The 14,318-nt window shown below is 40.4% G+C and overlaps 1 protein-coding gene across 1 annotated transcript; it reads right to left on the reverse strand.

The window, feature by feature from the left end:
• Positions 1-298: 298 nt before the first annotated feature.
• On the reverse strand, positions 299-13,270 carry sall3b (spalt-like transcription factor 3b). The gene is made up of 5 exons (XM_046325468.1): positions 12,548-13,270; positions 12,340-12,474; positions 2,410-5,439; positions 1,857-2,200; positions 299-1,680 (listed from the first exon to the last, which is right to left on the reverse strand). The coding sequence occupies exons 2-5, from the start codon at positions 12,419-12,421 to the stop codon at positions 1,309-1,311; spliced, it is 3,828 nt and encodes a 1,275-aa protein (XP_046181424.1). The 5' UTR covers positions 12,422-12,474; positions 12,548-13,270; the 3' UTR covers positions 299-1,308.
• Positions 13,271-14,318: the final 1,048 nt, after the last annotated feature.

The raw sequence follows: 14,318 nt of genomic DNA on the forward strand, positions 1-14,318 counted from the left end.
ATATTTTGAACGGTCATCCAACTCGGAAATCCAACTCGGGACCACAGGGCTCTTTCTTGAGCTCCGACTTTCCGACTTGAACATCACTGACTGACGCCGTGATTTCACCAAGCATTTTTCCGAGTTCCCAGTTGGCTCGAATGTACCGTTATTCGGTTTGGCTGGATTGACGTATGCGAATGTGGGATTTTTTTTTAGCTCAATTCGTTTTGTAGTCTACAATTATGAATTAATGTCGCTACATGTTAAGCAGTAATGCTTAACACAGTAAAAGTTGGAAAAATCACACTTCTCAAATTGTAGATATTTATTTAAAGTAGCATGAAATATTGTAATCTAGACAAATAAATTATTTTCTTTCAGTAGATGTCTGTCAGCCCAGCAAATTTTGCTTGTAAAAATATTTGCTGAGATTGAGAGGATCCACTTCCATTGCTTTTTAGCTCATCCTACCATATGCACACTAATTTTTTGTTGTTGTCTGTAGCCTTCATGCAGAAAAGAGGCAAATGTCTCTAGTTTGTATCTGTGATGCCTCTTCTGTACATCAAATTCAGAAATCTAAAAACCAGTTCTCAGTGGAGGAGATAAAATGATTCAATCTCTAACAACAAGATAAAACAAAAAATTCAACTTTTTGACTAAACCATATAGCTTACATTCTGTTTATGTATGCATCTGTAAGCCAATTGATTGTTTTCACATTTTTATCTAATATACATTTTGGATGCAGAGAAAATAACCTAAATGATGAAGCTGAAATAAATGCTGATAGACTGCATAAAGTCAAGAGTAAAGTCCAGTGAAGAAATGGGACATGCTATTTAAGCTCAAGTAAATTCAATAAATGATTGTCCAACCTTAGGCTTGCTCAATTACTTGCACAAATTCTTCAATTTGAAATGCTGCAGGCCTACATGTGAGGCCTCGTTATAAAGACATTTGTGCTTTGCACCAACTAGCAGCAGTGAGTTACCGACAGATTCATCTCTTTGCATTTCTATATCACATTTTCCCTTTTTAGAGTAATAGAGTGTGTGTCTATAGTAAGCACCATGGACGAAGTGAAACAACCTGTTTGTGTGGGCAAAATCAACATTTGCATATGGACAATTCAATTAAAAAAGAATGAAATACTGTAGGTCTGTGAATTAATAAAACATGTTTTATCTCTATATAATACATAGTCAACTTGTTTTTACAAATAAATCAATCATTTATTCTCTACATTGTTTGTATAATCTATATATTTTATTAATCTGCCATTCAATTTATTTAAATTGATCTCAATCTCTTTACTGTCACCAATTAACATAGAAAAGTGTCGGGTCGGTTAATTCCAAGGTCCATGGCTGTCTTTCCAAGACTGGTCATTGGTGGGCTACCCCCAGTGCTGACTCTGTCCATGCCTGCCGTCATGGGATAAAGCTGTAGAATCCCCCCATTCTGGATCACTGAGATCTCATTCTTCTTCATGGCTAGGCCGTTGGTTATAGCTGATGCGTAGCGGTTCCAGAACCCTGGATCCACGTTCATGGCCCGTTCCGTCAGGTCCTTCTGAAACATCTCTCCGAACTTCATGGCAGCTTCCCCACCCAGCAAGGCCAAGGGGTTCTCCACCGACAGACGCCTGCCTCTTCTGGCTGGTGCGTTGTTCCACATATGAGTGCCCATGTGTACCTAAAGAGAAATGGGGGAGAGGGGATGGAGGACATAAAACCCAAATACATGAACATTAGTCATAGCTATTAGCTAAGCTAAAAATATGCTGAAATAGTTTGAACCGCAGGTACTGAGTCTTAAGAGTGTTTGGGGAGAAAATACAGTCATTATAATCCCATTAAAATGTGTAGTACCTTCAGGTTTCCTTTAGTTGTGAATGCCCTGCCACAGATGGAGCAACCGAAAGGTTTCTCCCCTGTGTGGGTCCGCTCATGGATCTGTAGAGCGCTGGCTGAGGAGAAGTTCTTTCCACACGCATGGCAGTTGTGTTGCTTCGGGGTCCGTCGAAGTTGAGGTGGCCCAAGCAGAGAGGTGATTCCTGGGCTCACCAGAGATGGAGGAGCAGCAGGGACCTGGAGGCTGAATGGATGATGCAGCCCCTCGTTGAAGTTCATTGGTCGATGGTGCCCATTCATTTCAGATTTGATCATCCTTGGCGCAATGCTGGTAATCAGGCTAGGAATGCTTTGGCTGGAACCTAAAACAATTAGATAAAGGGATGTTTAGAGTTTTAATCAGTTGTGGGGATAACTTAATAAAGATCGACATTTGCTAGATAGTGAAGGGGGAAAACAACATTTTCAACAGTTGTAGTGATAAAGAGCATTTAAAAAGGGAACACCTTTTTACATTGTTATTACACCTACTCTACACAACAGGTATTATCAGTTGATATTGTTATCTTACCACGTTCTTTACTCAGGAACAGCGTACTGTAAGGACTCTCCTGTTTCACACACTGCCTGTTAGGTTGCAACCCTCTCAGATCCAAAGTCACTCCATTTTCCAGTACCGGAGTTGAGGTGGGCGAATCAAATTGCTCACTCTTCACTGAGGCTGTGATCTCTTGGGACTCTCCACTGTGCTTCCCAGATGGGGAATTGCAGAGGTGGACCTCAGAATTGCTTTGCGCAGGTGACACTGGTACATGCATACAGGTGGACGATTCAGACACAGTTGGGCTGCCGGCTGCATTGTGATTCTGTCCTTCTCCCACTATAGAGGAGTGGATAGCAGCACAGCGCTCACTGTCCATAAAACCATTCATCATTGACTTTAGCCCAAAGGAGTGGTTTAGGTTCATGGTGGAGTCTATCATTTTCATTTGGTTCTCCAGTGCAGCTATGCTGAAGACAACAGCATCTGAGTTGGGAGGAGAACTAGAGACAGAGCTCAGGGGATTAAGGGTATCCACACCCCCCTCCATATTTTCTACCTCTTCTTCTTCTTCATCATCATCCTCTTCCTCCCCCATGGAGTTGTCATACATGAGGTCATTGTCATAGTTATTCAGGCTGTCAAAGTTCTTCTCGTGGAAGGAGAGATCATCGTCGAGGTCCTGTAGGCAGTCCATTAAGGGTGAGTTTGAGATCTGACCCCCCATATGCATGCGGATGTGCTGCTGTAGAACTACAGCGTTGGTGAACTTCTTTTGGCAGATGGGGCATGAATGTTGAACCCGGAGAGGAGGGTTTGCTCTGTGGACACCAATGTGTGTATTCAGGTTTCCTTTGGTGGTGAAAGCCCTGCCACACACCTTACATTTAAAGGGCCTCTCCCCAGTGTGGATACGGTAGTGCATCTTCAGCGCGCTTTGGCAGCTGAGCACGCGGTGACAGAGGATACACTGGTTGGGGTCTGTTATCTTCTTGTCTATGTTCTCCACCAGCTGCTGGAGCTTTGAGGTCTCTGACGTTTGCATAGAGTCCAGGAGGCCACCGAATGGAAACTTTGCTTTGAACGGGTCAGAGGCCAGGGAAAGTGGTGAAAAGTTGGAAGTCCGAGCACTGGGCTCAGGTGTGGATGTGGTAATAGTCATGGCTTTACTTGTTGCCACAGTAAGTGGACTCACCCTGGGTCTAGTCATCCAGTTCTGGGACAGATGAATTTCCTCTGCTTTCAAGACATGGGAGGATTCCTCCTCCTGATTAGACTGTGGAGACTCTAAAGCTGTGGGAACACTAGTTTCATTGCCTGTAGTGTTCAGCGACAAAGACACACATTCACTTAAGGCTGGGGAAGGCCTAAAAGGAGATTTGATGGGTGGTGTGACACTTAGAGATCCACTTGAGCTCCCCATAGTAGTGAGAGTGAAGGGAAGCTGAATGCCCATAGAGGTGGGTACCGTCGCTGAAACAGGCTTGCTATCCAGCCAAGTGGCTCCTGTTTTTTCAGGAGGGAATGACATGCCATAGGGAATGCCAGAGCTCGTTGGCACATTGTCTAAATATTCCGGCACTGGATAAGGGTTCATCTGAACACGGGGATACTTTTCTTTGTGTCTCTGGAAGTGGACTTTCAGGTTCCCTTTAGTGGAGAAGCGATTGCCGCAGAGGTTGCACTTGAAGGGCCTCTCCCCAGTGTGAGAGCGCAGGTGGATCTGCAGCGCGCTGTCGCTGCCAAACACTTTGGCACAGAACCTGCACTTATGCTTGAAAAAGGGCTCCTCAGGGCTGGGCTTGGTGTCGAACATGGACACACTGGGCAGCTTGCCATTCCGGTGGTGCTTCATCAGGGCGGAGAGGGGGTCGAGGGCATTAGTCGTGGCTGCGATGCTGGCCAGGGGGTTGGGGAAGATGACACTGCTGGGGGGGCTCTGAGGTAGAAACGGCAGGCTGGATGGTGAGCTGAGGAGACTGTTGCTCTGGTCCTGCATGGAGAGTGGGCTGGACGAGGTCAGGGTCTGAGTACAGCTACTGCTTGTGTGTGAGTATGAACCCATGCAGGGAGGATGTAATGAGGAAATATTGTTGCAGCTAGTAGGGGGAGGGGCAGAGTTGTCAGAGGGAGCTGAGGTACATCTAGCATCTCTCATGTGGGCCTGTCCATATGAAGTGTGTTTGGAGAGTGTGTGGGACCTTTCAAGCACAGATGCCGAAGACACAGACGCTTGCCCATTAACAGCAGACGGTATGGTCCCAGACAGTGGTAGGACAGGGGGAGCGATGAGGACTTGGGAGGGGAAAGGGTTTGGTGCCAGTGATAGGGCCCTGGAGACTGGGTTTAGTGCTGTTTGTGTGGGCTGTCTGTTCATGAAGGCCACCTGGCTACGGATCTGCTCAATAAGATGCAACTGGTGGACCTGTTGCTGCTGCAGAGCCAGCAGGTGCTCTAGGATCACTGGGATGGCCGCTGTGGCCGCCTTCCCTCCTGCCCCACTACTGTGGAGGCTCTGGGAGAACTGGGCAACAGCCACCCGGGTACCGTGGAGGATCTCCAGCGTTACGTTCGTACTGGGCATGCCGCTAGTCACAGGGGACGACTGAGCTGAAGGGATAGCCAACTCAGTTATATCTGGGGGATTCTGGGGGCTAGATGACTTATATTTGTTGTGGTGCTGCTGCTCCACCTCCATGGATTCATCCTCCTTCTCACCCATGTTCATCTCCTCTAACATATCTGTGCTGTCATTATCGTTATAATTCATAGGCTCCACCAGTTTAAGGCCCCCGTCCGCTGACTCCATGTCTGCTGAGTCCCTGTGGGCCAGGCTAAGAATGGCCAGGCTGAGGGTTGGAGAGGATCCAGCTGGGGACCCCTCAGGTTCAGGGATCCTCTCATCTTCCTTCACAATGAGGACCTGAGGAAGGTCCTCCGTGCAGCTTCTCTGGTGCTCGTACAGTTCGGCCCAGGTGAAGTACTCAGCAATGTTTCTACACACATGGGTTTTCTCAATGCCACTGCGGCGCTCCTCCTCAGCCATTCCCTCCAATAGAGCTGCATGGAAAACAGGGGGAGAAGAAAATAATTGTTAGTTAATATAACTAGGATGACAGACTATAACCCTACAACTACAGCAAGAGTAAACATTTTCAACGATAAACTAAATCTATAGTTTTCATTCTAAATGTGTAGATTAATTGCATCATATTAGACCCAGTTTCTACTCAATTCAATCTCCTTGTATGCAGCTGCTAATTTGATTTGGTTAATCAATCAAATTATGTGACCTACCAATTGTGCATACTGAAACTTAATGAAATGTATTGATTATTGATTCCCAATGCATTCATACAGTTAAAGTGCCATGTCCGTTGAGTACAAATTGGGTCTTTGAATGGCTCATTCCCTATTGCAATCAACCACTCTAATTTCCGCAGCAGGAATTTCAAATGCTATTCCACAACGCTTGGCTCTGTCAAACAAACAAATCACAGTCTATTAGAGCATGCCTGGGAAAAATGCACCATTATCTTTGTGAAATTGTTTACAAAATGACCTTCTGTAAACAAGCTGAAAACAAGTTCATAAAACAGCAATATTTCCAAATAATATTTCATAGTTCATTCGAATTACTACATTCTGTGAATTCATGTGAGATTCTATTTATAGTGTAGTAATTTAAAGAACAAAACAGGTAAATCCCAATAATTGATCTTCATTTAATAAATTCTACAGGAACCTTTTAAATTATTAATCTATAATGCTGCTTCTATTTGAAAGTAATAATTATTTTAACATGTTATCAATGTAGATCATTAAAAGATGTATTTATTGGTCTGATGTTGATATTAAATAACTTCACTAATACCTAGCTACACAATCCAGCTATGAGCACATGGCAAACCATTTTTTATTTATTCCTGGCTGCAAATACCTCCCTTGCACACACAAAACATTATATTTTAACATGATATTTATCTAGATATTGGACATGCAATAGCTACAGCTATGTTGATGTGAATTATATAAGGAATAAACAGACGTTCCTACAATCTCATGGCCTCTTGTTCAGTATCCTCAGTGATATTCTAGCAGCTGCAGTAACTGTAAAAAGTCTACAGAGCTTAATTCTTTTAGACATTAAGCTTCTCCTAAATGCCCTCAAATCAATGCAGTTGACAGGGAAATCGCCATGGCATCTGTTAAAGCTGTGTGTTGTTAGGAGGCTGGCTGATGAGCATGCCAGCTGGGTAATGCTGGGAACTTCCAGCGAAACAATACGTTATGTGCATCCAAAATGGCATCCTATTTCCTATATAGTGCACTTTTGACCAGCGCCCCATAGGGTTCCATTTTCAACCTTTCTTTTATTGCACATACTCCCAAGTTGCTTTTCAATGTGCATTGTGTGATGAATAAATTCAGTCTATAAATCTATAAAATCAGAAAAAAAGGGATAACTGTGCATGTTTACCCTTCTATAGAATAAGATAGAATGGAGATATGGCTTAAACTTATCATCGAAACATGAGTGCTGTGATCTATCCAAGGTTTTAGTCTTTTCAGTACAACAAATAAATAAAATTGACATGTTTTTTTGATCACTGTTTGTTAAAAAACTAAACATTGTAGCAAAACCATTTTTGGGGGGTGCTTAAAAACTTGTCTCTTACTCTTTCTGAGTGCCTTCGTGGCACTGGTTGAAAAACAGGGCCATTGTGACAGCGCATACACAAAGCAGCTTCGATAATGTGCGTGTGTGTGTGTGTGTGTGTGTGTGTGTGTGTGTGTGTGTGTGTGTGTGTGTGTGTGTGTGTGTGTGTGTGTGTGTGTGTGTGTGTGTGTGTGTGTGTGTGTGTGTGTGTGTGTGTGTGTGTGTGTGTGTGTGTGTGTGTGTGTGTGTGTGTGTGTGTGTGTGTGTGTGTGTGTGCGAGCACATGTCCAACAATGTCTGGCACACTGTGTGGTAAATAAATTGTAGTTCTGAGGGATTAGTGATGAGTGCTTTTTGAAGTCAGTTCGGTTTCAGTTTGATAATTTAAAAAAAACGGTTATCAATTTCAGTTCCTATTGTTTTGTTTTTTAACATTAAATGCACTATGCATCATGAGAGAGCAATGCTGTAACAACACATAATAAAATAATTAATAAAAGTCCCATAATGGTAGTTACTGCTTATCTCTTATTAACCATAATTTGTTCACATTACTTGACTTTCATAAAATATTTCAGTTGTGTTCAATACATTTGTTTTATTTGAAGACTTTATTATTTCATTCCGAGTCATCATCTCATCTCTATAGATCTGCTGCTTATGCTGTCTGACAAATCACTATTTACTAGTTCTTCAAAGTAAATAAGACACACTTTTATGACTGCTGAATACCAACTAACAATCATATCATGTATTTTCAGATACCTTAGATATTTTCAGGTATAGATACCAGCGAAACAACTGCTCTCTAATCCCTCTTGATCGCACATTCTTCTCTCACTGTCAGTGTCTGGACCACACTAACCTAACGTGCCAGGCGTAAAAGAAACACACCGACTGGACAAGTAGGTGTGCAATGGATTATGGGCATTGTAGTTAATTAACCTTGTTTCCAACTCGAAACTATGTAGAATATTAGCCTGTTGGAAACTACAACTCCCTACTACATGACACAGTTCAGGATTGATCTGATTTATCTTTAGAGAAACTGCCAAAAAATAAACGAAGGCGAATAAAAATAATTGAACCGATGTTGGTCAATTAGTTGTTTAAAACCTAGAAAATAGCAGACATTTCTGCACTAATTTATTGTCACACCAAGTTCAATAATAATTGATCCTGGACTACAGGAAAAGGAGGGCCGAGCACACTCCCATTCTCATCGACGGGGCTGTAGTGGAGCAGGTTGAGAGCTTCAAGTTCCTTGGTGTCCACATCACTAACAAACTATCATAGTCCTTGCTTCCTGCCATCCAGGATCTCTATACCAGGCAGTGTTAGAGGAAGGCCCTAAAAATTGCCAGACTCCAGCCACCCTAGTCATAGACTGTTCTCTCTGCTACCGCACGGCAAGCTGTACCGGAGCGACAAGTCTATGTCCAAAAGGCTTCTTAACAGCTTCTACCCCCAAGTCATATGACTGCTGAACAGCTAATCAAATGGCTACCCGGACTATTTGCATTGACCCCACTCTTTAAAAAAATATATGATCTATTATCTATGAATAATCACTTTACATATTACCACGACTTACCTGTACCCCTGCACATTGACTCGTTACCGGTACACCATGTATATAGCCTCGTTAGTGTTATTTTATTGTTGCTCTTTTATTTTTTAAATTTAGTTAATCTGTACATATTTTAACTGTATTGTTGGTTAAGGGCTTGTAAGTAAGCATTTCACGGTAAGGTCTACACCACTTGGATTCGGCGCATGTGACAAATACAATATTATTTGTTTTGATTTAATAACCTAAAGAGCATACAAAACATTTCAGTAGAGAATCAGTGTCATTGGCTCATCTAAGTGGGTGGCCTCAAGATCACCAATGGTAAGTTACTTAGCAAACAGAAGTAAGACAACGATGCCATGATTAGCTCGAGTTGGATTTTCTAAAAAATATTACAAATATTTTTTCTAATTGATCATTCAAATACTATCATTCTTCATAGTAAATATAGGGAAAGATGTTGCTGTATCAGAAAGCTACCTCAACAACAAAAACAGAAACACTTTTGACAATCTAGGTGGATATATTAAGACTCTGACGGGAAATAAATGACACAATGCACTATCCAAACACAGGAACAAAGGATGGCCAAAATATATTTGTATTGTTTGTTTACAGTGGAAAGCAAAATCATTCACAGCAATTGATATTTTGATCTGAAAACAAACAGATCAGAGTAAGGAATCAGTTTACACAGCAATACATGCTTCAGAGGTCAATGGCACAGATGTACTAATTGCATTATGATTCTGACATGCAGCACTTGCCCCTTGTAGGGTGAGGTGGACAAAGGTTAAATCAGCAGGCTCAATCAAAGCTCATCTCAGAACACACCCCCTGCCTGGTGGGGGAAGGGACAAAGAAGAGCCTTGTTGGCACTCAATGCAATCCCACCTTTTCATCCTACTAATCTGCCACATTTGTCAACAATACAGGCCAAGCACGAAGACCCTAGAAAAAAAACGGCCTGATGGGTTGCCTAACATTGAATAACGGATAAATCCTACACAATCTTTGACTGAGGTGGGGGGGGGATATTTTTAAAGAATTACTCAAATAAATACCGTGCAGATAATGTAATAAACCTGATAGTAATTAATCATTTTGAGTTTAAGGACCTCTGAGCAAGATTCTGATGATTCTGATTTAATCATTGTGCCAAACCCTATTACAACCCGTTTAACACCATAACACTTCTAAAACATATCAAAACTAGATTATTTAATTACCACAAATTAATGTTACCATGAAATATATAATATATTATCATAAGGATAAATGTGCTATTACTGTAAAATATATTTATTTAAGTTGATATATCCATCAGCCATATGAGAACAATATTGGCCTACACTTATGTGCTGTCCAGAAAACTTTAAAAACATTTAGCCTTTGATTTGGAGGGAGGGAATAGCAATTGGTACAAATGACGAATATCTTAAACAAAACAAAAACTGTCATCTAGAATTTGTATCTATGGAAAATGGAAAAAAATACTTTAAGACTATTTAGGAAATGTGTAGAAAGCATAAAATACGTTATCTCAAATATAACTAAATTAAAATAGTCATGTTTGAGTGTGGCTCAGATAAATATTTAAACAATGCATAAATACTTAAACGGGATAAATACTATATTTTTGTTGATATTCATATTTTATACATATAGGCTACTGTATCTGTAAAATATGAATCTAATCAGGGAATCATTTTCTGACCATTAGCCTCCCACTGGGCATTTCAACATGGATCATTTGGTAATATTTGTTTGAGGCATTGATCAATGAGATTACAACCTATATTCCTCCACTCAAAAAGACAGCCAAAAGATAGTTGAATTTCCATTGTGTTATCACTACGCTTTCAACCATCTAATAGCACAACCAAATTCCATTGTTAAAACAATATCAGATTTTTGGTTTCGTTGCCACCCAAATGTCTATCACTACGCTTTCAACTATTTAAAATCACAGTCCTATTGTTTCACTTTTTGGATGAGATGGAGATGTGATTCCAACATTTACATGATTCATTTGTAGACAAACTGGAACCAAGTCAGTGGCACAGAACTATCTAATTAGAACATACATGGCCTTTTGGTTGAATCCTGGGTGAATTGAAACAATAGCTGTTGACAATTTTGCAAATGCTATATAGGCCTAAATAGCATAATTGATGATGTGAGTGATAAAGTATGGTCACATTTTGTTTGCTCTATTAAACCAACCCTTTGGTATGACATTGATAGCAACAGAAAATCTATTTAATTTCTAAGTGGAGATCTCTCAACAATCATTCTCTCCATAGCACATTGGTCATAGTCAGTGACAAATATCATAGCTCAGCAGGGCTTGTTTAGAACCTTTGGTGGGAGATCAGAGGGTAGCTGTAGATAGATCAATTCTCCAGTAGGAGGTGCTGCCCAGCCTATTGTTTTTTTCTGATAGTGGAAATAATGTTGAAGATCTGACATTGTTTTAAAGGTACAAATTCAACATATTTTATACTAGGTTTGTCTATGTTAATATATGGTTACAATGATGACATCATGTGGTTTAAATTTCACCCTCAAAACAACAGTTTACTTCTATACCTTTTTTCAAATACAATGTAGATTTTACGTCACTATATGTTAACAAAATACCTTGAAACAACGTTGATTTAACCAGTTTTTGCACACTTTCAATTACAGTAGAATATGAAAAATTATATGACATATACGTTTTCTTTTCCATACCTGAGGATCAATATAGTCTAATAAAAAAAACTAAAATAGCCTATAAAGCCTACCTCTTTCAAAAAACGAAGTAGGCTAATGGACCTGCCCTAATTATCTTGGACACTTCCACAATCCAAAACCGAACTCTTATTCTAGACTTATAACTCCTTGTGTAAATCATATGTCAATTGTACCATAGTTGCCTACCATATGTGTGACAATGAACATTTTTTATGACATAGTTTTTCATTAACATTATACAGTTACACTAAAGTATAATATACACAGACAGGGAGCTGACGTGGATCCTCTTTGAAACTACTTCCTTTTTATAAATGGGTCAAAATGATGTCATATGACTTCATGATAAATGTAATAACAACAACAATACATTTTTTATGTACTTGTAGGGCCAAACTGTTTCAATATTCCTTCACATCGAAAGGATATAGCCTATAGATAGGCTACACATCTCTCAGAACACATTTCTACCATTACCTGTGGGCAAAATTGCACGCATAGCTCATGAAAGTGTGCTTTGATATCGATCAGACAATAATCTATCCGGAGTTATCTTATCATATCCGAGGGCTTTTTAATGTATTTATGCTAATGTGTATTATTTATCCAGGCTATAAACGACCATTTATTTATAACACTTTCTTATATTGAATAAGACATATCCCACTGAGGTGCAGGATAAAGACCGTTGAACATCTGCTCTCATTCACAGTAGTCCTGAATTTTTGTGACAACTTGGGAAGTAAAGGAAATAATAAAATCGTTTTTTAAAGTCCCTGACTCTAATAAAAAAAATATATATATATAAGGCAAAGGGTTATAATAATATATGAATGGTTAGGAAGGATTATAATAAGATATTAATTAATAACTAGTCAAGCTAAATAGGCCTGTTGTAGCCTAGTATAGTCTGGCAATCAAATATGCATATGAGAACTTTTTTTAATGCTTTTTTTGTTGGATAAAAGTGTGTGTGAATCTCACGTACCATGTTCTGTGGCGACGTCAGTTTGCAACGCTTCTTCGTCCAATTTGAGATGTTGTGGCTTCGCTTGCTTGCGGCGGGACATGTTGTCAGTTCTCTGCTAGTTGCTCTTGTTGCATTTGGCGGATACATCAGCATCTAACAAATAAAACCCGTCAGAGAGAGTCGGGTCTGTGAAATAAGGGATAACCTATTAGCTGGTGTTACTTACCCATGTGCAGATTGCGCATGTCGGTGTAATTATGATGGAGGATAATGCTTGATGACTCTTGGTGGCTTTCGATGGGGGATTGGCTTTCGATGGGGGATTGGCTAAGGTCCAGCTGACCCACACTAGATATGGAAATGAGGGATGGATTTGATAATTATACTACACTTTGCTTCCTATCCACCTGTCTTTCCGCACGGTCCACCATACAACAGTGATGGACATTACTAAGTCGAGAATATTTCTCTCCTTTCTGGTTGGTTTTGTTCTGTTTTTACCCGCCACACTTTTGTAAATGTATTTGTGCCATTCGTTTTTATTGTAGCCTACCTTTTCCCCAACGCGTCTTTAAGTTTAAGTCCCATTGTTATCACAAGTCCTTTCTTTTAATTTACTCCACTTCCATTTCTGTTTTTTCCCCACGCATTGAGTATTGTACTTTATTTTGGAGGTCTACACATGGATAAGAAAGTCCTGGCTGGAAAAGTGTTGCCCATTGCCTTTATCCTCCTCGTCTTCTATTTCTCATGAAGCTGAGCGGAGGAGGGGGAAAGTAAAACAAAAAAATGAAGATAGCAAGAGTCCGGTTCAAGTGCCTCAAAAAATGTCACTGGGCCGTGATCGAATCCCTATCTAGTTATTGCGTATTCCCAGACCGACGGCGAATCTCATTGCGATGGTCGTTCCGTGGAGCGGGTTCTTGGTCTTCCTTGCCCGCAGCTGCTATTCTTTAGAAGCCTCCGCCTCTAGTCCATTATGAGAAGCCCTGCAGCCGAATGTGATAGGCGACCGCTAGGATGCCACAGAAGGTGTTGGAAGCGTTACTTCAGTTTCAGCGACCTCCCACAGCTGATGTTTCAGTTGGCTTATGGAGCCATTTTACTGGGTTGATAAGTTGTTTTCCCAAACAATCAAACTGAGTGTAACTAACATTAATTAGCCTATAGATAATTAAATTACAAATGTCACTTTTGAGGTTTCACGTCTTACTAACAATAAATACACTGTTGTAAGAGTTGTGTGGCTATAATTCACTAATCATTCCCTGTCTGAGATAATATTATGTTTTAAATTAAATGTATCAAAATGGGTGTTTTAGTTATGGCCCTCTCATCAGCTATTGTTTAAAAGTCTGTAATTATGGTGTTAAAATATGTGGCCTGCCTGGAGAGGGCAGAATCAGCTGTTAATAACTGCATATAGGACTACTACACAACAGCCTTGTATTGATCGCCTTGTCTCCCATTCCCTTGGTATAGAGAGGTAAGAAGACCCACTCCTTGAGGAATACAATTTATTTTGACCTATCAGCTTCCTGCAGACTTATGATGAGTAGCGAGAGTGGTTGAGAGCTGTCTTATCTGGAAACTTAACCCTCCTTGATATAATATTGATTCTTTATAACTAGCTCGGCACACAAACTACCTACTTGACCACTGCCATGTACAACTACATTGCTGGAACACTGATCTCCTGCTTCTGCAAAGAAAATCCTATTTTGAAACAGTTTGTATGATTTAATTTCAGTACTGTACTTTTACCAAAGAGAAGCACAATACAGTACAGACACAGATCAGCCTACTTAAGATCCTACTTATCATGAGTAAATGATTTAATCCAATAGGATAGTGCATCACATGCATGCTATAACAAAGAAGTGCATGAGCTCCAGTAGAGGGAGGGGTTTAGGGAAGTGTTTCTTTCCCAGGGACCAGGGAGATTTGTGGTGTTCTGTTCGTTCAACCTTCTGATTATTTAGATTTTTTCTTTTTTC

The sequence above is a fragment of the Oncorhynchus gorbuscha genome, linkage group LG24, assembly GCF_021184085.1.
Source record: "Oncorhynchus gorbuscha isolate QuinsamMale2020 ecotype Even-year linkage group LG24, OgorEven_v1.0, whole genome shotgun sequence".
NCBI classification, from domain to species: Eukaryota; Metazoa; Chordata; class Actinopteri; order Salmoniformes; family Salmonidae; genus Oncorhynchus; species Oncorhynchus gorbuscha.

What these genes read in the sequence shown, in the direction of transcription:
- sall3b (XM_046325468.1), bottom strand. Translation starts at nt 12,421, where the DNA reads ATGTCCCGCCGCAAGCAAGCGAAGCCACAACATCTCAAATTGGACGAA. An exon ending in GTTCCTGAGTAAAGAACGTG is followed by an intron (nt 2,201 to 2,409) that starts GTAAGATAACAA and finishes TAATTGTTTTAG; the next exon opens with GTTCCAGCCAAAGCATTCCT. An exon ending in CAACTAAAGGAAACCTGAAG is followed by an intron (nt 1,681 to 1,856) that starts GTACTACACATT and finishes ATTTCTCTTTAG; the next exon opens with GTACACATGGGCACTCATAT.